The following is a 20,487-nucleotide window of genomic DNA, read 5'->3' on the forward strand; positions in this document are numbered from 1 at the left end:
TACAGGTCAATGAGGTCATCATTAGATAGATTGTGAGGAGGGACTTGAAAGCAAAACGACATGCAAGGCAACGTCGTGAGACTGAGACAGGATGTGTGTACTTTGAAGAGAAATGACTAGTTAGGGAAAGAAAACCTCCACTTCAATTCACGTCACCACTTATGAGTTATGACTTATCTACTTCCACGGCACTCTCATTTTCGACCGCTTCTTTATTTTTCCAATCCTCATTATTTTCTTTTTAAATTAATAATATTATTTTCTTTCGGTCATAAAATTCAAAACCCGGGCCGAGGCCCACCATAGCTTCCACTAATTTATCTACTTTTTCAGGCACCATGCAAATGAATTAAATACGATTTACTTTACTTTACTTTTTTTTCTTTTCTTCATTTGGTTCCTTGTAAATTAAATTGAATTACGTCTTCTAATAGACATATTTTGTAAATACTTGTTGCTTAGTTGTTTCGTCGTGTTAACAAGAGCGAACAATTCTACCCAAAAAGAAAGAGCGAACATAATCTCAAATCGGTGAAAACGTATTTCTACATGAGATGAACGCGAATTAGCCCAATAATAAGTTTACGCACAAATAAGTTGATTTAAAAAGTATTAGCTTTAGGAAATCAATATTGATTCGGTTTTATGTTAATTTCCGTCAATGATATGATATGTAGGTATTATTTGCTGTGAATCACTTTCGGTGTAAGAAAAGGTGAGAGAGAGAAAAAATTTCTTATCGTTTTATTACAAACTGATAAATGTATCATATACAATAATCTCTTATTCATATCTCTTCTTCTGGCATAAAACTTTGATGTGTATATAGTAATAGACTAATAATAGATCCTCGTCAAGTCATCATTCATTACAAATGTGATCTCTTTCTCCACAAATAACATACATCCTTCGTCTTTTTTCTATATCTAGTGTTTCATCTCGTAGCAGACGTTTTAAATATAACAATGTGTTTGAATTAGAATCATGGCTGTTGTTAGTTTTCAAAGTATAATGTATGTTGTTTAGAGAAGTGAAACATTATTTTCTTTCTAATATCATGTGGTTATAAAGAAGCACAAATATGACATGAAATAACACCATTGTAACATTATCATCTTGTTAGCTTAGGGTTAAATGTTTTATCAAATTAATATTTTGATGATGTAAGGGTTTGAATGAAACGCAGCACAAATGAGAATAAATATCGTTTTTATAATACAGAACAAAAGTTATATATTAAAATTACAAATAAATTGCATGTATTAATGATAGTGTTAAAAATTTTAATCTGCAAAAAAAAAAAAGAGTTGAACAATTGATATGCATTAATTTTTCAAAATTATTTTTGTTTATATTAATTATGTTTTGGTTTGTCTCTTATGTTTTATCTGCATTTTTTTGAATTTGCACTACATTCCAAGCCTTAATTAAATAACGGCAGTTACATGTCAAATTCCTGTCCGAAATGATCTCGAGAAGGGATTATACCACTTTTCATTATAGTACTCTTTTATTTCAAAAAAAAATAAATTATAGCACTCTTTAGTGAATTGTTATTCTTTGTCGAAAAAAAAATCTTGATATATCAGAATAGGTAATATGGATGGATAATCTGGATAGAGATGACAGATGGTGAAACAAACATCCCAAACAATATGTCTAACAAATCCCTTATATAAATCTTGTAGGAGTACATAATAACTTCGCGTAATATGATTGGGATTATACATCTCGTACACGTGTTTTCGTATATCCCCTATATATTATTTGAGAAGCATTATAATTCTTTTTGTAACCACATGTCATCATTAGAATAGAATAATTCTTAGAATCATTAGAGAAATATGTTGGTCCATCTAATTATATAATAAGTTTTTTATTAAACTAACAATAAATTCATCATTAATGTACTTTATTATTTCCTTAAATAAAATTTACGGAATTGCCTAATGTGGCTAACGTATATATGGCAATTAATGATTTTGAATAATAAAGATTTGATAAAAATAGTGTATCTTCTATCATATTTGTTTAATTTTAAATTATTAAATAAATTAAACAACTACAATAACCATATAATAAAAATTTAGATTTTTATGTATATGTTATATTTTGAATTTTTACAAAAGGATATAAATTACTAAAATTGTTAAAAGTCTCACATTCAAATTTTATGATCTATGGTTTAAAATTTTTGTTATGACAAAATACAAATGATTAAAAAAATTATATAAGTAAAAAGTCTAATTTAATTAATTATTAAGATTAATATATATATTATATATATATATATATATCGTTTTAAATTAAACTACAAACATATAAAATACAATATTTTAGTTTCAAAATTTACTATGAACAATTTTTTTGATAAAAGTTTTGAACGATCATTGACAACTTATTTTTTAAAAAACTTATAAATTACTAAAAATATTAATCCCACATTAAAAATTTTGTTATCAGTAATTTAAATTTTTTTCTATAAAAGACACAAATGATCAAAAAAACTATATGAGTAGAAATCATCATTTAATAGACATTGATATTAAAAATATACTAAAATATATTATCTATGTTAGTATCATTTAAATTTAATTACATATCCTATCAAATATAAAAAAAATATTTTTTTGATTAATAAATTTGATTTGTATGTTCGCACCAATTTAATTATATATTTAATAGTTACTGACTTTTAATTATTTAATATATATTTATTATTTCATAATATGTAAAAATATTTAATACATAAAATAATTTACATATATAATGTTGATTCCGCGCAAGGCGCGGATTTTAACCTAGTAGTTATTTATTTCTGCTACTCTAAGAATTCCGATGGAGTATTTTACCAAAATAAAGAAGTCTGATGGAGTATTTTACCATCCATTTTCCACGTTTGTCCATTTTCATGATTTCATGCGTGCTAATTAAAAGGTAATTTAAGTATCCGATACAAATAATGACTAATTATTAAAATGATAATCCTACGAGTTTGTTTTACCAGGTATGACTGTATGAAATTCTGATAAAGTGATTTATATTAAACTTATATTTTATGGTTTTTCCGACTTGCATTGTGTGAACAACCTTTAGTGTGAAGACAAAAGTGATTTATTTTAAATTTATAGTTTATTGTTTCTCCGAGTTGCATTGTTGTTAGTCTCAACAAAATTTAAATGATGAAATATTGTTGCTCTAAAATTTTCTTTTTATTATTTTAATTTATACAAAGCCAATTAGATATGGGCATCGATTAAAAATACAAAAAAAAGACATCCAATATTCATGAAGTGACAAAGCAAATACAAATCATAAAAATGTTAATTCAGAAAAATGAGGACAGATCTTATATACTTCTGAAACTCTGAATATCTGATCCATGGCCATCTCTATCTATAACTCCTAATCACATTTATGTACCTCACTAGGTCCTTACACCATCTTAGTTACCTGTGACGATGCATTCAAACATGATCTGATAAATTTTTTTTTTAATTGGTTTTCAAATATATATTTTTTCAGAAATGGAATCCATCAACTTTCTAAAAACTTTTAACACATCGTATTTGTTTTAACAACTAACACATCGTATATATACTCCTTTTTTTTTGGTAATAATGTTAAAATTATATATATATATATATATATATATATATATATATATACATATATATATATATATACATATATATATATACATATATTATTTCATTATGCTAGATGTTTTGGCTAAAAACACAGGCTAAAAACACAGCCCACAACTGTATTTTTCTTCAGAATCGTATAACTAAAATAAAATATTAATAGCAAAAATTTATAAAATATCTTTCAATTTGAATAGACGGAATACTTTTTAGGAGAAACCATCCCCGTGCAAAGGGGAAAAGTTGCTAAACGTTTGTCTTGCTATTAAATCCAGACTACCCTAATCTTCGAATGCATTAATGTATACATCAATATGACAAACTAGGCTGCTGTATGCAGTTAGTGTTCGTTGAGTATCACTTATTTAGTTTTTAAGATAATATAATATTGCATTAACTATATAGTCCACGGATACACAATTTAGTGCAGCCAGTTAATAAGCATGGGCAAAGAGCATGTATATATGTCGGTGGATTTATATAATACATAAAATCTAGTCGTGTTTATATGTCGACGCATGTGTTATCACAAGTATGTGTGTGTGTGTGTGTGTGTGTGTGTGTGTGTGTGTGTGTGTTTTTGTGACCGGCAAGATGAGTAGGCGAGAGATAATGCGTGCCCTACAAAACTTAATTTTCTCACTTTCTAAAGCAGAAAGAAAAAAAACGAAAATCAATTTTAGTTGCAAGCCACTTACTCACTGTTGCTTTCGTGATTATGCTCATTGAATAATCCAATAAACTTTAAAATTTTATTAAAAAACGTTAACAATATTCTAAAATAAGAAATGTGTTTCACCCACTGATCGACATCGTTTCCTTTGTAATTTCTAGTTAACCGGTTATTTTACTTTTTTGATTTACCTTGTAAACCAAGCTGATGCCCGGTTTATACTGGTTTTGCATCGTTTCCTCTGAAATTTCTATCTACGTTAGCAACATTTAAAACTTTTTTTTTTTAAGTACAAGTTACTGAAAAATTAGTTCATATACAAACACAAAAGTCTATTCATACATATGCAAATATTTTCAACCGAATCAATCCACTATTCTCAGATCAACATTTTTTCTTTAAACGGGAAATGAGTTAAACTTAATTACTTATATATTACTAGTCATTTTCCATGTATTTAACTTTTTAAATAGTTGGGTAGAAATTTAATTCCTCTTTCTTCTTCCCACAACACGTATTATCAGCGAACAAAACAAGAGATGCAGAGGCAAAGGCAGTGCCAGCTCCTCAGATATTCACGGTCCAATACGAAATACAAAACTTAAACCCCTAAATAATATATAAAAAGAAAATGTCGATAAAAAACTCAAGTTTATAATAAGAAAATTACAATATCCTCAAAACTAAAAAAAACTTATCAGTTATTAAATATAGATGTTCTTGCATTTTTTCCTGCAAAATTATTCATCAAACTTTAGTAATCAAGGTTCTTGATCATATCTTTTTCAATCGACAACATAGTCAAACCATTTAATCTTTCTTGTGACATAATTGACCGTAAGTAAGACTTTATCAACTTCAGCTTCGAGAAGCTTCTTTCGGCTGAGTCAACCGAAACCAGGATTGTAAACATTACTAGATAGGCAATCCATATATTTGGATAACCCTTCTTGTATCTTCTCAAAAAATTTAGTACCTCAGCACTCTTCTTGATAATTATTCAAAATCAGTTATTTTTTTTTATTGTCTGTCATAATTTTTTTGTCTTTTAATCTACTCATATTTAATAACACAGAATATATAAAATTTAATTATTTTTGTATGTTAGTGATGTCTCACAACTTTCTTTACTTATCGTCTATATACACATAACAAATTGTCAAATTGATATATTTATAAGTAATAAAAAAAAAATACCCAGGACCTCGTAGTCCAGTGGTACTACCTCCTTGAGAAGGGGAGGTCGGATATTCGACTCGCGGGGAGGGGGAGGCGTGCCCAGGACCTCATGTGGGTACAGGCAAAGGCTGGCGCCGGGCCTAGGTGGGGGGCCGCAAGATCAACACCTGGTTAATCAAAAAAAAAAAAATTGAAAAAAATAGACCCTAAAATTTTGACAAAAATCGTAGGCCCCATACATTTGTATCGAATGTTTTGGTTCAAGCCCGGGCCTGGGCAAAGGAGGTTTGGTAATATTCTCAAGTAAAGTAAATACATGTTAGATACATGCACCTATAAGGGACAAATGCAGGTTGTTCTTTAGAGAAAAAAATATATCCAATTCAAGTGGGAACATTAAGGGATAGAGAACGATAGGCTGATTTTGACTCTTAATACTTTGATGATATATCTAATCTTTGCGATGCTTTAGAACAATTGTCAAGTTACGGCGCCAATTCGGCAATTCCGTAATATATATTGCAAAAGTTGTTGCACCACCATTTTCACGATATAAACTCTACATGCAACACTTGAATTTGAAATCATAGATCATATATTTTTTAATATTCGTTTAAAATGTCAAAATGTCGAGCGGTGATATATTTGCTCTACCATAACCATTTCATCTTTTTTGTTCTTTTCTAGAAAAAACTATTCCATAGAAATTCACGCATATAATATAGGTTTCTGAGGAGTACTCTTGCATTAATTTGTGGATGCAAGGGGGCGGGGGGGGGGGGGGGGGGGGGGGGGTGATCAACATTGGTTTTATTCTACTAATATAAACGTTAGATGACTAACATTGGATGGTGGCAGTTTGGTTGGATCAACCATTAAAAGATTTTGATGTATCGAGAATATGAGAGTTCCGGAATAAATATTGGCCGTAGATAAAATTGTGTTAACAATGATGCTAATTTATTAATTTCACAGAACATAAAAATATATTATAAGCTTTGTAAAACATTTAAAACGAGCTTAAATAATTCTGACACAATGCATATACCATAAAGAGTGGATGCATATGCACAGTTACAGTGAATACATGTACCCGTACTTATATATTCGAGAAAATCAAGATTTTCAAAATCTTTGAATCGGATAATAAAATAGTACCCTACATTTGTTTTTGTTTTTCTTTATAGAACATTACATGTTACTAGGGTTAAGGTTTCTCCGGATAATATAGTGCGCATGATACAAACAATCTTTACTCTTCTAGACTTTTTAAAATGTGCCATACAAACTTTTGATTGAAACAATCCATTATCTACTATTTAAGGCAATATATTATTATGAGATCACTTGTTCATCCCTAGGTAGTCAGACCAAAATAAGACTGGACTATCTTATCTTTATTATCCAAACACCCAATTTTATAATAATAAGCAAATCAGAAACACATGATTCTAAAAGTTTTATTATTTAGTATATGAAATTTGAACAGTACACTCAATTGTTGTTAAATCAAATTTCATTTGATATATTTTTCTTATCAATCTTTATGTAATTTTCGACTTCCATCAAAATCCACTATGCATGAACACATTAAAGGGTAAGATCATCCATCGTAGAACAAAGTACACATCCAGCACCCAGTGGAATACCAAAACAAAACATAAATAGAGACAAGCAAAAAAGCAAAAGAAAATTGAATGATCTATTTTTAGATCCTTTGCCCATAACACACACCAAAGAGACATTTATTATAAAAAAAAAAACTAAGAGAGAGAGAGGAAAGTCACTATGTCAGCATCACGTGTATGTCTCTCTCTCTCTCTCCTCCCAAACACAACTCTCTTCTTCTACTTCTTGTCTAAATCTTGAACTCAAAACTAAAACATCTCCAAGATTTGCTCTCATGGCTTCCACCACCACCACCACTCTCTGCGACCTCCCTGACGTCATCTTATCCACCATCTCCGCTCTCGTCACCGACTCACGAGCCCGCAACTCCCTCTCCCTCGTCTCCCACAAGTTCCTCGCCCTCGAGAGATCCACCCGCTCCCACCTCACTCTCCGCGGCAACGCGCGTGACCTCCACCTCCTCCCCGGCTGCTTCCGATCCATCTCCCACCTCGATCTCTCCTTCCTCTCCCCGTGGGGCCACTCCCTCCTCACCTCCCTCCCCGTCGATCACCAGCCCCTCCTCGCTCTCCGCCTCCACCTCTGCTTCCCTTCCGTCGACGCCCTCACCGTCTACTCTCGCTCCCCGACCTCCCTCGAGCTTCTCCTCCCTCAGTGGCCGAGGATTCGCCACGTCAAGCTTATCCGTTGGCACCAGAGACCTTCTCAGATCCCTCAGGGCGACGACTTCGTTCCCATCTTCGAGCACTGTGGTCTCCTCGAGTCTTTGGATCTCTCTGCTTTCTACCACTGGACGGAAGACTTGCCTCCCGTTCTCCAGCGTTACGCTGACGTGGCGGCGAGGCTCACTCGCTTGGATATATTAACGGCGTCGTTTACTGAGGGATACAAGTCGAGCGAGATCGTTGATATTACCAAAGCTTGTCCTAATCTTCGAGACTTCCGTGTTGCTTGCACGTTTGATCCGAGATACTTCGAGTTTGTCGGTGACGAGACTCTCTCCGCCGTGTCTGCCAACTGTCCCAAGCTTACTCTTCTCCACATGGTGGACACAGCTTCGCTGGCAAGTCCTAGAGCGGTTCTAGGTAACCTGGTCTCTAAATTTTGAGAATTATAAACAATTAATATAAAGATTATAAATTTAGATTTTAGTTTATGTAATTTTTTTAAAAAAAATTAGAGGTTATAGACAATTTAGTAAGTTTTTAATAATTTTTTTTTTTGTAAATTTACATGATTTTGTTTATGTAAATTATTTTTTGAACTTTAGAGGTTATAGATAGTTTCATAAGTTTCTAATCATATTTTTTTTTGTAAATTTAGAGAATTTTGTTTGTGTAAATTATTTAAAAAAATTTAGCGGCTATATGTTTAATGTTTTACTTGGCTGTGTACGTGCAGGTAATGACTCTGGAGATTCAGCAATCACGGCGGCGACGCTGATGGAGGTTTTCTCAGCTCTACCGCATCTAGAGGAGCTTGTGCTTGACGTTGGTAAGAACGTGAAACTTAGCGGTGTAGCTTTAGAGGCTTTAAACACCAAATGCAAGAAGCTAAGATCTTTGAAGCTAGGACTGTTCGAAGGGGTTTGCTCCGCCACAGATTGGGGGAAGCTTGACGGTGTGGCGTTATGCGGAGGGTTATTGTCGCTGTCTTTAAAAAACTCTGCCGATTTGGGTGATATGGGTTTGGTTGCTATAGGGAAAGGATGTTGTAAGCTGAGTAAGTTTGAGATTCAAGGGTGTGAGAATGTGACAGTGAAAGGGCTTAGAACTATGGTTTCACTGCTTAGGAAGACATTGACTGATGTTAGAATCTCTTGCTGTAAGAATCTAGATGCAACAGCTTCTTTAAAGGCGGTTGAGCCTATCTATGATAGGATCAAGAAGCTGCATATTGATTGTGTTTGGTCTGGTTCAGAGGAGGAAGGTGGAGAAAGGGTGGAAACAAGTGAGACTAATGATGATAATGATGATGATGGTGATGATTATGAGAGGAGTCAGAAGAGGTGCAAGTACTCATCAGAGGATGTGAATGGGTTCTGTTCTGAAGATAGAGTGTGGGAGAAACTTGAGTATCTGTCTTTATGGATCAGTGTTGGTGAGTTTCTAACACCACTACCTCTGACAGGACTAGATGACTGTCCTAACTTGGAAGAGATTAGGATCAAGATAGAAGGAGACTGCAGAGGTAGACGCAGGCCTTCTGAGCCAGAGCTAGGCTTAAGCTGTCTAGCTCTCTATCCAAAGCTCTCAAAGATGCAGCTAGACTGCGGCGACACAATCGGTTTCGCCTTGACCGCGCCACCTATGCAGATGGATCTGAGCTTGTGGGAGAGGTTCTTCTTGACTGGAATAGGAAATTTGAGCTTGAGCGAGCTAGATTATTGGCCACCGCAGGATAGAGATGTTAACCAGAGGAGTCTTTCTCTTCCTGGTGCAGGTTTGTTGCAAGAGTGCTTAACTCTGAGGAAGCTTTTTATTCATGGAACAGCTCATGAGCATTTCATGAATTTTTTGTTGAGGATCCCAAACTTGAGAGATGTGCAGCTTAGAGAAGACTATTATCCAGCTCCTGAGAATGATATGAGCACTGAGATGAGAGTTGGTTCTTGTAGTAGATTTGAGGATCAGTTGAACAGCCGCATCATCATTGACTGATACTAAACAGCGAGTTATTTCACACTATTATTATATTTATGTATTAGCTTCAAGAACTAGTCATTTGTTTTACTTCGAATGTTATGTATGTTTTTGTAAAAGGAAAGATCAAAGATATGATGTATGCATTTGCAATGATGAATATTTTCAGAAATGGTATATCCATTTTTTTATGTTGAAACTCAATGAACACAGAAACAAATATTACAAGATATTTTATTTAGACAGAAACAAATATTGCAATGATGAATAATTCAGAAATGGTAAAATCCATTTTTTAAAACTCAAAGAACACAGAAGCAAATATTACACAAGACATTTTATTCAGACAAAGAACAAGAAGATAACACAGGTTCAGGGAAGAGACTTCTCGCAGGTTGCTAGATACGTCAGTATCTCTTCACAGCTTGGTCTTTGCTCTGGTTCTTCAGACCAACAAGCTACACAATAAAACAAAGACTACAACATAAGCTTATGTTTTATAGTAAAAAAGTGTTTGAAGGGTTGTAGTTTCTGAGGGGTTACACTAACCTTCAATAAGATTAGCTAATGGTCCTTCGGGTATATCTAGCCGGGCTCCCTTTGCAACGATGTTAAGAACCTGAAAACAAAAGTTAGATTGGTTGTTTTGATTTAGTAACCAAGTGTTGTTATTGTTCAACCAACATACTTTTGCTTGTGGTACTCCTTCCCATGGCTTGGTTAGAGTGCATAGCTCCCACATTATAACACCAAAGCTATAGATATCGCTTTTTTCCGACAAGGGCTCATTGCGGAAAGCTTCAGGAGCAACCCATTCTGGTGTTCCTGCAGGTACAATGTCATTGAGTGTTGTTCCTTCCATCATTACTGAGAGACCAAAGTCACATATCTTGACTGTCCCATCATTGCATAACAGGCAGTTTCCACTCTTTAGATCTCTGTGGACTATCCCCATCCCATGGATGCACATTAAACCCCTTGGAACACACATAGAGACTCAAATGATTACAAAACTCTCCTGATTATGTTTCTAAGTTTTAATATTCAATATACCTGCATATGTCATGCAATATATTTATCTTCTCACGCCAGCTTAAGTTCTTGATTTCATCAGTCCAATGGAGCAAATGATACAAGGAACCTTTATCCACATACTCTGTGACCAGTGCTAACTGAGGAGGCTTTACGCAGACTCCATGAAACAGAATAACTACAAAAGTCCAGATATGATTTTGTTACTTCTGGACAAGTAATCAAAGGCAAACAAAAAGGAGATGATGATGGTGGTTACCATTGGGATGTTGAAGACGGCTGAACATAAGAGAAGACAAGAAGGAGAGAGAGGTCAGAAGACAAGTTTTAGACAACATAAAAAGACTAAAATGATATAAAATACCTAAGAATGAATATCTCATTGCAGAAGTCTTTGATGTTCTCAACTGTGACTGCTTGATCTTTAAAGATCTTGACCGCAACTTCTGTTTCATTCCAAGTGCCACAAAAGACTTTTGCAGAACAACCTTGATGGTGGAGATCAACAAAAATTAAGAGTGAGTTTGCTGGATTTCAAAGTGCTAACAGACCCATATCCAAGTCTTTACCTCTTCCAACACGAGTCCCAAGTTCCAAAGTGGAGAAATCTATGATGCATTCTTCATTTGGTAACAAAGGTTTGTTCTGGAACATTGGCGATGCTAGTACTTCATTCCAGATGTGGATATCATTGCTCTCAGTGCTGTCATTATCACCTTGCTCTTTTGAGAAGAGAGTCTGTATCAAGTATTCATTTACATCTCCCACTGACCTGTAATACCATATATAGACACAGTCACACATCAAACATATGCTGTCTGCTGAAAGCATATTGTCTTAACAAACTGATGAAACAACAAAAAAAGGTTTGAAAATCAATATGAAACCCTTTTTAGTTTTGGGTAACTGAGAAGTTCTTAGAGAAACTTGTACATATCACTTACCTTGCACGGTCTATTCGGTTCATAGGGCTATTTGGCTCCAATGGTGAATGACAAGAGCATTTCCCAGCAACTGAAATAGGAGCCAGTATTTCCACAGAATTGATCATAACCACAACAGACATATGATTTTGTGAGTCGACAGTAGCAGAAGAGTTCAGATTACTAGGACAACCCTGATCAAGAAAATAAACAAATAATGTCAAATTCTCAGAACCGGTGTGGAAAATGGGAATGATGCAGTGAAGTGATCACACTTCTACCCAGTGCTTACCTTTACAAGTTTGCTTTTAAGCTTAACAGCATCAGCTAGAACTTTAAACAAGATGGCTTGAGCATGGCAAGAGCCATGACTGATCTGTCCTAGTAGTGGAAAACCATAACTTCCAAGTGGTTGTCTAGTTTTTGAAGTACTCCTTGAAGCTGCTAGTTTATAAAAATCTCTCGCCTGCGAAAAGAAGAAAAATATTTTAACTAATAATGTGACTAATCGGTAAGTAAACATGCGCTAAAACGTTTGTCTTCTTAACCAGAAAACATCCCTTTTATATTGAGATTAAACAAAAATGTAGCAATATTAAACATATTTGGTTTTATTTAAGTTTAATTATCTGAACCAAACCAACCTGAATAGCAGAATTCGTATTCATAATCAAATTTTTATTGCATGAGCCACAGTTAGTGGCACAAGCAAATGTGATGATATATATTTTATTTGGTATTCTTACCAGATCACCAATGATCTTAACAGCTTTGGCTGGATTCGAGCGTACTAGAACAATGGCCAACTTCTTTAGCCTCTTAATCTTGTTATCTTTGTCCAAATCTACAACAATCACATCAGCTTTTAGACCTTCATCACCTAAAGCACGAAGTTCCTCCAGTGTAGGAATGCTTTTAAAAAGGTTAAATCTATCATCCTGTTGAAAATCCAAATACATAATCAAGTTAATGAAATGAGACTTGAGAAAGAAGTTAACAGACAAGAACAACATCGACCTAAAGATAGCTTACCAGGATCACAGAGTAAAAACCATTTGGGATGGGTTCAGAAAACGAGCCAGTACTCCAAAGAATGTTTGATGCTCCATAACATGACATCTCATGTATAACACCATTTCTTGGCAATTCTTCATTACTACAATGTAATCCAACAGAAGCTAAACTGGGAGTCTCTAAAACTTCTGACGGCCTTGGAGTTGGAATTGGAGATTCTGATTCTGATTCTGATTCTGATGGTACATCATCATTTACTGCATCTTCTGTTCCCGTCTGGCTCAGGTTTTCATTTCTTGCCATCTCTCTCAGGTCTAAAATCACATAAAGCTTCTCAACCATATGGCTCACTCAAGAAAAGACTAACAAAAATATTGAGAATCAAACTTCTAGTACCTGCAGCTTGGTCCTCGAGGTCCTCTAACCTGCACATGAGAATGGTATAGTAGCAAAGTAAAAATTAAAGAAAATACGAAACTATACAAAAAATTGCGTTTTGAGTACTTCCATTTTGATATCTACACGTTCCAGTTACAAATTAGTTGCATTTACTTTTTATTTTATTTTATCCACTGTGTAACCAATAAATGGATTTTTGATTGTTCAAGGATTCTCAAAACTGGATTCAAACTATTCACACTAATGGGCTTTGGGAACAAAACTCAAAAGAAAAGCAGACAAACATTAAACTTAACGTGTAAGAATCTGTCACCATTTGCAAAAGAAGTACATTAGTTACTCTTACGTTATTTCTGATCCTTCCGTGGCTCCTCGGCGACATTTGCAGCAGTTCGATCCCATTATAGCCCTTAGTGAAAAAAATTCCAAAAACCTGCATATGTTTTTAACTCAATACTAGTCCTAACACAAAACACCATCAAACTTAAAACCAATAAAAAGACTGATCCAGACACACAAGAAACCGTAAAATCAAACGATTAAAATTTCAGGAGCAAGAAAATAATCAACTTTATCTGAGAAACTCATAGCAAGTAAGTCAACTACATGTGAGTGTGACATGAATTTTTCTCTGGTTCTACCAATTTTCTGTCAAAATCTTTAACAAATAGATTCTTGTTCCTCAAACTCTTATTTAGATTCCTCAAATTTGTCGTTGTACCATTTCTCTGTCAAAATCTTCAATTTAATGATTTTACATATTAAAAATTAACGACAGTTTAACTATCTTAAAAATTAAATTAAGAATGATCAATCCAAGAATCATGGTACCTCAATGTAGATTATTATATCAACACGGTAATAATTGCCGATGATCAATTTTTTTTTGACAACGTCGTTTTTATTTAGAGCTTTACTCTGAACTGGATTTTTTTTTTTTACAAAACATTTTATCACGAGCTTCTTCAATTTATATAGTATTTGCTTAAAATAAATATGCTAACGTATCTATTAATTAAGAAATAATATCCTATTGTATCTAATAATTGTGAAATCCAATTAATATATCTATTAATATATTGTATTTATTAAATACTAATCAATTTTCTAAGTATATTAAAATGACAGAGTATATCTTAATGATGTACTTTTCAATGAGTCTAGCATTTTCTATTTTTACTTTTATGTAAAATAGAAGATTTGATAATTATCCATTATATACTAAAAGAGGACTTCGTAGGAATAATTTTATTAAATGTCTTCTAATCTATTTTACACTTTATATATGTTTGTTCTAATTATACTTACAAAATTGGAAGATATATTTTCACTTTTTGGTCTAAATTTTTTATCTTATAATAATAACAATTTCGAAAATTAAGTTACTTATTTTTATATCATTTTTGGCATCTTTTTATTTTCATATCTTGATATTCTTAATTTCTTTATATAATCAAATTGTTTTGTTGTTACCATTTGTAATTTTTTTCTTAGGATAATTACATTAATTTACTTTGTCTTTTTATAGGTAAGAAAAATATGTGTCTGATTATATGTGCTTGGTTGTTATGTTTCTTAAAATGATTACATTCAATTAAATTGTCAAATTTTAGTCAATTTTTTTTTTACCATGTTTCCAATGTTACTTTTGGCTTTGTCTGAGAGACATTCCTTTAGGATAAACCAGCTGTCATTCACCGGATGATGGGTCTTCCTCTGTTCTCATGGCTTAGAGCTTTAATGATATCACTTCCATTCACTAGAGCTTTAACATCCCAAATCGTATCTAGACCCAGTTCATGAATCATGTCTTGAATTGCTAGATAGATTTCTTGTTTCTTAACAAGATCATCCTTATGCAGCAATAGTAGTGACATTAAGAAAGCAACACACCATAAGTGATGTAGAGAGGATATTTAGAATAAGTCTTTAACATCTGGAAGAATCAAACCAGTGATTACTCTTGTAGTCGGTTTGATGGTTTTGAGGAGGAAACATATTATTGTTACATGTGTTTTGTTTGCATTCCAAAACTTTGTGTCATATCAACTGACTATTTTAATGACGACATTGAGAACCTTACTCGTATGTCTTATAATCTCTAAGCACTTAATTTACCTAATTGTTAAATTTTAGTTCCCTAGTTGCATGGAAATGCTAGTCTCAAGCTCTGTTTCTATTCTGCGCATCACTTCTAGATTCCATAGTGCACACAAAAACAAAAGATTCCATAGAGTCTGTTGAGGTCTATTAATAACGAATTGGAATCATATTGTTTATCTTATGGCCTGAGTCTACGAGGGCAAAAGCTTTATCCATTTGCTGCTAAAGCTGCATGTAATGGGGTTTCTCTACCATGTAGTAACAACAATCATAACACATATATCAATATAAAAATAACTTGCGTTGTTTTTTCATCACACACAAGAGCTTCTTTTATTTTTGATTAACATGAAACATAGACAAATCCAGTTTAGAATTCAGGTTCCGGTTCTTCTTCAACTGGAGCAATGACCCACTCACCATTTTCATCCTTGATCATTCCTTTGTTCTTCTCCACCCACCAAGAACCTGGCACTAAACACTCATCTTTCAAGAACTCACATGATTTGTTCACCAATGCAATACTTCTCTTCACCATCAGTTTAAACTCCCCTTTCTTCCCATTCCATCCTGCAACCACATGAAGCATTGCCTGCACACGTATGAAGAAAAAAAAAAAAAATGTTGGTAAGATGTATTGCAGTTTTTTTTTTCCAATGACGACTACGAGGTTCTGGACCTGCCCGTACATTTCCCTATGGAGAGGCCCAAATCATTTTAAATTCAAGGAGACTCTTCTTAAGAGGACTTAAACCAATGATTTTTTTTAGATATCTACTAGATAATTTAACATTTATATCCACCAGGCCAACTCCTCTTTGGTACTCTGTATTACAGTTAGAAGTGAAAGAACTTCTCACCTGAAGATTGTGCCAGTCACCTGGATTCCTTGAGTCCTTTAGGTAAGGTGACTTCTTTGTATCGATCACAAAGTTGGTTCCTATATCAACATACCCCAAGAGTCCTCCAGGATATCTAGTTAAGAGATCAATAGTGTTCCTTACATGGAGGATCTTCAAGTTCTTGTGACGCGTTACTTCATCCTTGAACTCCTTGTTACCCACTTGTGGACAACCAAACACGATCCCAGTGACCGGAACATCATCACTGGAAGCGTTCTCAGCTATGTCATAAGCGGCGAGAACAGCCTCTGTGGCTCCCAAGCTATGTCCAGTCAACACAATACTCGGCTTCTCGTCCTTATACTTCAATAGAAGCTCCTTCATCTTAGTTAACAACTGTAGCCGTAGACTCATCTTAGTGAACTTCGATTCAGCGTGATCAGAAGTGTAGATTGTGAGCCACCCGAGCATCACCTTACACCCTTCTTCATCTTCACTGTCGCTACCATGAGTACTAAGAGTTTCAACTACCTTAGAACCAGAACCGTTCTGTACCGGTCCGGTCAGCAACGGGTCAGCTGAAGTAGGCCTAGCCCCCAAAACATTGATCCACTCATAGTTCCTACTCGTCCCTCTCAAAGCCACGTAGATCTCACGGCGTCCTAAGGACTTGCTCCGTTCATCAGACGTCACAGCGATGTAACCGAACCAGTTAGACTCACGGTCCCAAGAATCACGTGACTGTGAGCGGAGAAGCAAACCTTCGGGGAGAGAGACACGAGCCGTGGCGTAGAGGAAGCTTGTGACTTGGTAGTCAGAAGCGTTTTCGAGCATTACCTTGTCGAAGAAGGAAGACTTGCCGTAACGGCTGGCTCCACAGTACTTTGAGTTCTGGTCGTTGACGAAAGCGTCGTAAGTGGCTTGACAAAAGTCGCCGCAACGGAGAATGAGTTGGCGAAGTGATTGGTCTAGTGGGTCTAGGAGAGTGTCCCAGTTCTTGGAGCCTAAGAGCTCTTCCCATGGTGTTGCTGCAGCCATTGGAGTTGTGTGAGAAGATAGTAAGCGACTATTGTGGGTATAAAAAGGATAACACTTAACTTTAATAAGTGGTGGTGGATGGTGATCATGATGGTATGTGAGACCTACATGAAATATCCACTCGATATTAGAATATTGATGAATTTTAAAAGGTGTGAGAATATTATTGGCATATATACTCCAAAGACCAAAAAAAAAAACAAAACCAAAAAGTCATTTACGATTCACAGTCTTACGTGTCATTCTCAAACCTCAATCATGCAGAAGCGAAGAAAATTCAACCAAATTTTGTACTCCTGTTGAAACTTTATATAAGTTTAACCGTTGGTGAGTCATTTACATGTGACATTAAAAACTGTACCACCATGTCCTACTGCACCTCTAAATGTATACGATGATCTATATAAACATCCATGAATTATAAAGGTTTGGGAATATGAATAGCAAATATAGTAGTCTCACCACTGTTCAAAACTTTCATATCATTAACGACCATGCATCCAAAAGAGAACAAGAACAATCAAATCAAACCAAACCAAAGATTATTAGTCAAACTTGTCTTCGTTGTTACGTATTAGAAACATGGGAAAACCCCATGTTTAATTTACAAAATAATAGTTCCATATTTGTGAAAAAAAAACAAAAGAATTGGGAATTTACAAAATAATAGTTCCATATTATGTCAAAAGTACTGAACTTTAGTAGTTAAACGCTGCGTTTTAACATGTTTGCTTGCTAGACTCTCTCACTTGTTGTCAGAGTTGTGGATGGACTCATCAGTTTTGTGCATGCATACCTTATATATGATATCAAAGGATCAAACTTTTGTTTGTTTCTTTGTTAAAACGCTGCGTTTTAAGATGTTGCTAGACTCTCTCTCACTTGTTTTGATGGTAGTTATTGTGAGAGTTGTGGATTGTGTATAGACTTGTGATTGGTGCGTTGTTGTGTGTTGGCTTCTTAAGTAGAGTGAGTGAGTGAGAGAGTGAACATGGACTCGTGTATCATGATGTCAAAAGTATTGAACTTTGGTAGTTAAACGCTGCGTTTAAGATTGTTTGCTAGACTCTCTCACTTGATTTATCATATTACTCAATAAAGTTCTGATTCTTATCATGTGTTACTCTGTTTAAACTGGCAGATTGTTCGTGGTACTTTAGCTCTACCACACTCTGTTAAAAAGGTACAAGAAACGCCTCTCTAATCCCTGATAGTAATCAGCTCTTTATGTGATATGAAGAAATGATCTTACTTGTTCAGGATGTGAAAGTGGCTTTCTTTGCCGAGGGTTCTGATGCAGAGGATGCAAAGGCTGCAGGAGCTGATGTCGTCGGTGGTCTTGAATTTCATTAGATCTCTTCTTAACAAGAACACTTTCATAAGCAGATGAGCTTTCCTGAGGATGCTTTGCGAGAGAATGTTGGTGCATTTATGAACGCTCTTTTGCTGGCTAAGCCTGCCGGATTGAAAAAGAGTAATAACTCCATATCAAGCTTATAATTTTGTATAGAGAGATCTTTGATTGGATAAGCTGAGTTGCTTACTCTTTTTGCTTTTTATGCAGCTTCAAAATATGCTGGTTATGTGAATGCATTCCACTTGTGCAGTACGGTAAGCTTTTGAATCAAAGCCAATGTCGAAACATTTTTAGACTCTATTTAAGCGTAACATAAACCGTTTTTAATGGTTCTCTATGCAGATGGGAAAGGGTTAATCCTGTATCGATACAGTCGTTGTCTAGAGCAGCGGATCACTATACCAAATTGCAGCTCAAGTTAGCAGTAGCCTCAAAAAGGATAAAGGCTTGTTGGAGAGTACCGAATTGGATTTTGTTGTTTGAGAGCATATAAAACGAGGGGAGTGTGCACAATTCTGCTTGATACAATCTGTCTCTCATGTCATTTCATAATAATATGAGAATGTTTTTGCTACTCATCAAACATCACTCATTGATTCATTTTTTTGTGTGTCCGTTATAAAATATGATATGGATCTTGCACATGTTAAGGCCCCTGCAAGCATCATAAGATTCTTCAATAAGTGTGTATAAACGTTTCAAGTTTTATGTATAAGTTTCCAACGTCTAGATAAGTCGCATGTCTAATATCTTCCTTAAAATTAAAATATAGAAAGATTTTAAAATTCATTCACTATCTTATTAGTAAACATTCATTTAAGTCAATTTAATATGTGAATAGTCATCTTTTTATTCATTTAAGTAACCAATCAAAAGCTGACACAAACGTATATTGAGAGAATACAAACTGTGTGTTAACATCATCATCTGATAGTGGAAGCCACCGCATGAGCCCACTGTTTCAAATGATCTTTCAACTCAACTTCTTTCACCTCAGGCACAGCTGGAACTTTCCACTTTATCGCCGGCGTTATATGCCTCTTCCCTTTTCTCCCTCCACAATGATCCCATGCTTCTGACAAATATGGTCTGTTTATGTTGCTTATGTCTTCTTCTTCCTCTGTTACGTCACCTACTCCATCATCTTTCTTCACTAACCTTTGCAATCCAGGAAGAATCGAGACCAGCTCTGAATCTCTTTGGTCTTCCTCGGAGAAGACAAAACCAAGATCAATAAACCCTTTAAGCTCCTCGAACTCCAAATCCGACATACTCTTTCCCCTTCTCGTTCTTCTTCTTACATCGTTCTGCTTCTTCTTCCTTTGTTCTTCCTTCTCTGACTTTTCAGAAAGTACTCTGTCTCTTTCCGCAGTTGAGAACTCGTTGACTTCTTTACCGGAGAGAATCGTCTGGAGCTTCGTCGGCGATGCTTTAACGGCTAAGACCGATCTAGGAGATGAGAAGAAACCATCTGATGATGAAACAGAACTCGTCATCATCATCATCATCATCGTCTCATCACTCATAGCCCTCTTTACAAGAAAATTCTTCACATCTTGATCTTCTTTATCTTCCGTTTTCTCTGGAACTTCTTCATTGAGTTTCATAGAGTCTTTGTCTTTCTTGAAGACCAGTCTCTCCGACCAGTTGTGCTCGAACAGTTTCAAGAACTCCTCTCCAGCCATTTTTATTTGTTTTTTTAAACCTTCTTTGGTGTATTTGGAGGAGTTAGATGGAGTTAGGTATTTATGCTTCCATATAATTACGTGTGGGCCTTTATCGTCGACACACTTATCACACTACTAACAGTGCACCTAATGACCTAAAAAGTCAAACACATACATCATTAGTTTTTTGTTAATCATTTAATTTTGTATTTATCTATTACACAATTTCAATTTGGTCATTGATTACATTTGATCCTCTTTAGCCTCCACTTTGAAAGTCTATGATCTAATTCAAATTAAAGTATATGTATATATAATAAATATTTCAATAGTGTATATTTT

The 20,487-nt window shown here is 34.6% G+C and overlaps 4 protein-coding genes and 1 long non-coding RNA gene across 5 annotated transcripts; 2 read left to right on the top strand and 3 right to left on the bottom strand.

The window, feature by feature from the left end:
• The first annotated feature begins 7,225 nt into the window (after positions 1 to 7,225).
• LOC106391716 (F-box protein MAX2-like) lies at positions 7,226 to 9,969 on the top strand. Its single transcript, XM_013832417.3, has 2 exons — positions 7,226 to 8,213; positions 8,530 to 9,969. The coding sequence occupies exons 1-2, from the start codon at positions 7,403 to 7,405 to the stop codon at positions 9,786 to 9,788; spliced, it is 2,070 nt and encodes a 689-aa protein (XP_013687871.1). The 5' UTR covers positions 7,226 to 7,402; the 3' UTR covers positions 9,789 to 9,969.
• A 144-nt stretch (positions 9,970 to 10,113) lies between these two features.
• Positions 10,114 to 13,136, bottom strand: LOC106394143 (serine/threonine-protein kinase CTR1-like). Its single transcript, XM_048756097.1, has 11 exons — positions 12,758 to 13,136; positions 12,340 to 12,663; positions 12,018 to 12,191; positions 11,745 to 11,919; positions 11,372 to 11,623; positions 11,167 to 11,290; positions 11,062 to 11,081; positions 10,824 to 10,980; positions 10,459 to 10,747; positions 10,320 to 10,389; positions 10,114 to 10,228 (listed from the first exon to the last, which is right to left on the bottom strand). The coding sequence occupies exons 1-11, from the start codon at positions 13,079 to 13,081 to the stop codon at positions 10,143 to 10,145; spliced, it is 1,995 nt and encodes a 664-aa protein (XP_048612054.1). The 5' UTR covers positions 13,082 to 13,136; the 3' UTR covers positions 10,114 to 10,142.
• Positions 13,137 to 15,497: 2,361 nt separating this feature from the next.
• Positions 15,498 to 17,239, bottom strand: LOC106391713 (phospholipase A1-IIdelta). Its single transcript, XM_013832415.3, has 2 exons — positions 16,102 to 17,239; positions 15,498 to 15,833 (listed from the first exon to the last, which is right to left on the bottom strand). Exons 1-2 carry the CDS (start codon positions 17,119 to 17,121, stop codon positions 15,612 to 15,614), a joined length of 1,242 nt encoding a protein of 413 aa, XP_013687869.1. The 5' UTR covers positions 17,122 to 17,239; the 3' UTR covers positions 15,498 to 15,611.
• A 180-nt stretch (positions 17,240 to 17,419) lies between these two features.
• LOC111211977 lies at positions 17,420 to 19,133 on the top strand. The gene is made up of 3 exons (XR_002662801.2): positions 17,420 to 18,595; positions 18,686 to 18,732; positions 18,821 to 19,133. It is a non-coding gene; the product is annotated as an uncharacterized LOC111211977 (long non-coding RNA).
• A 175-nt stretch (positions 19,134 to 19,308) lies between these two features.
• Positions 19,309 to 20,487, bottom strand: LOC111211976. Its single transcript, XM_048755238.1, has one exon. The coding sequence runs from the start codon at positions 20,161 to 20,163 to the stop codon at positions 19,402 to 19,404; it is 762 nt and encodes a 253-aa protein (XP_048611195.1). The 5' UTR covers positions 20,164 to 20,487; the 3' UTR covers positions 19,309 to 19,401.

Source organism: Brassica napus, chromosome C4, assembly GCF_020379485.1.
Source record: "Brassica napus cultivar Da-Ae chromosome C4, Da-Ae, whole genome shotgun sequence".
NCBI lineage: Eukaryota > Viridiplantae > Streptophyta > Magnoliopsida > Brassicales > Brassicaceae > Brassica > Brassica napus.

What these genes read in the sequence shown, in the direction of transcription:
- LOC106391716 (XM_013832417.3), top strand. Translation starts at nt 7,403, where the DNA reads ATGGCTTCCACCACCACCACCACTCTCTGCGACCTCCCTGACGTCATC. An exon ending in AAGTCCTAGAGCGGTTCTAG is followed by an intron (nt 8,214 to 8,529) that starts GTAACCTGGTCT and finishes GTGTACGTGCAG; the next exon opens with GTAATGACTCTGGAGATTCA.
- LOC106394143 (XM_048756097.1), bottom strand. Translation starts at nt 13,081, where the DNA reads ATGGTTGAGAAGCTTTATGTGATTTTAGACCTGAGAGAGATGGCAAGA. An exon ending in TTCAGATAATTAAACTTAAA is followed by an intron (nt 12,192 to 12,339) that starts TAAAACCAAATA and finishes TTCTTTTCGCAG; the next exon opens with GCGAGAGATTTTTATAAACT. An exon ending in AAGGAGTACCACAAGCAAAA is followed by an intron (nt 10,390 to 10,458) that starts GTATGTTGGTTG and finishes TTTTGTTTTCAG; the next exon opens with GTTCTTAACATCGTTGCAAA.
- LOC106391713 (XM_013832415.3), bottom strand. Translation starts at nt 17,121, where the DNA reads ATGGCTGCAGCAACACCATGGGAAGAGCTCTTAGGCTCCAAGAACTGG. An exon ending in GTGACTGGCACAATCTTCAG is followed by an intron (nt 15,834 to 16,101) that starts GTGAGAAGTTCT and finishes ATACGTGTGCAG; the next exon opens with GCAATGCTTCATGTGGTTGC.
- LOC111211976 (XM_048755238.1), bottom strand. Translation starts at nt 20,163, where the DNA reads ATGGCTGGAGAGGAGTTCTTGAAACTGTTCGAGCACAACTGGTCGGAG.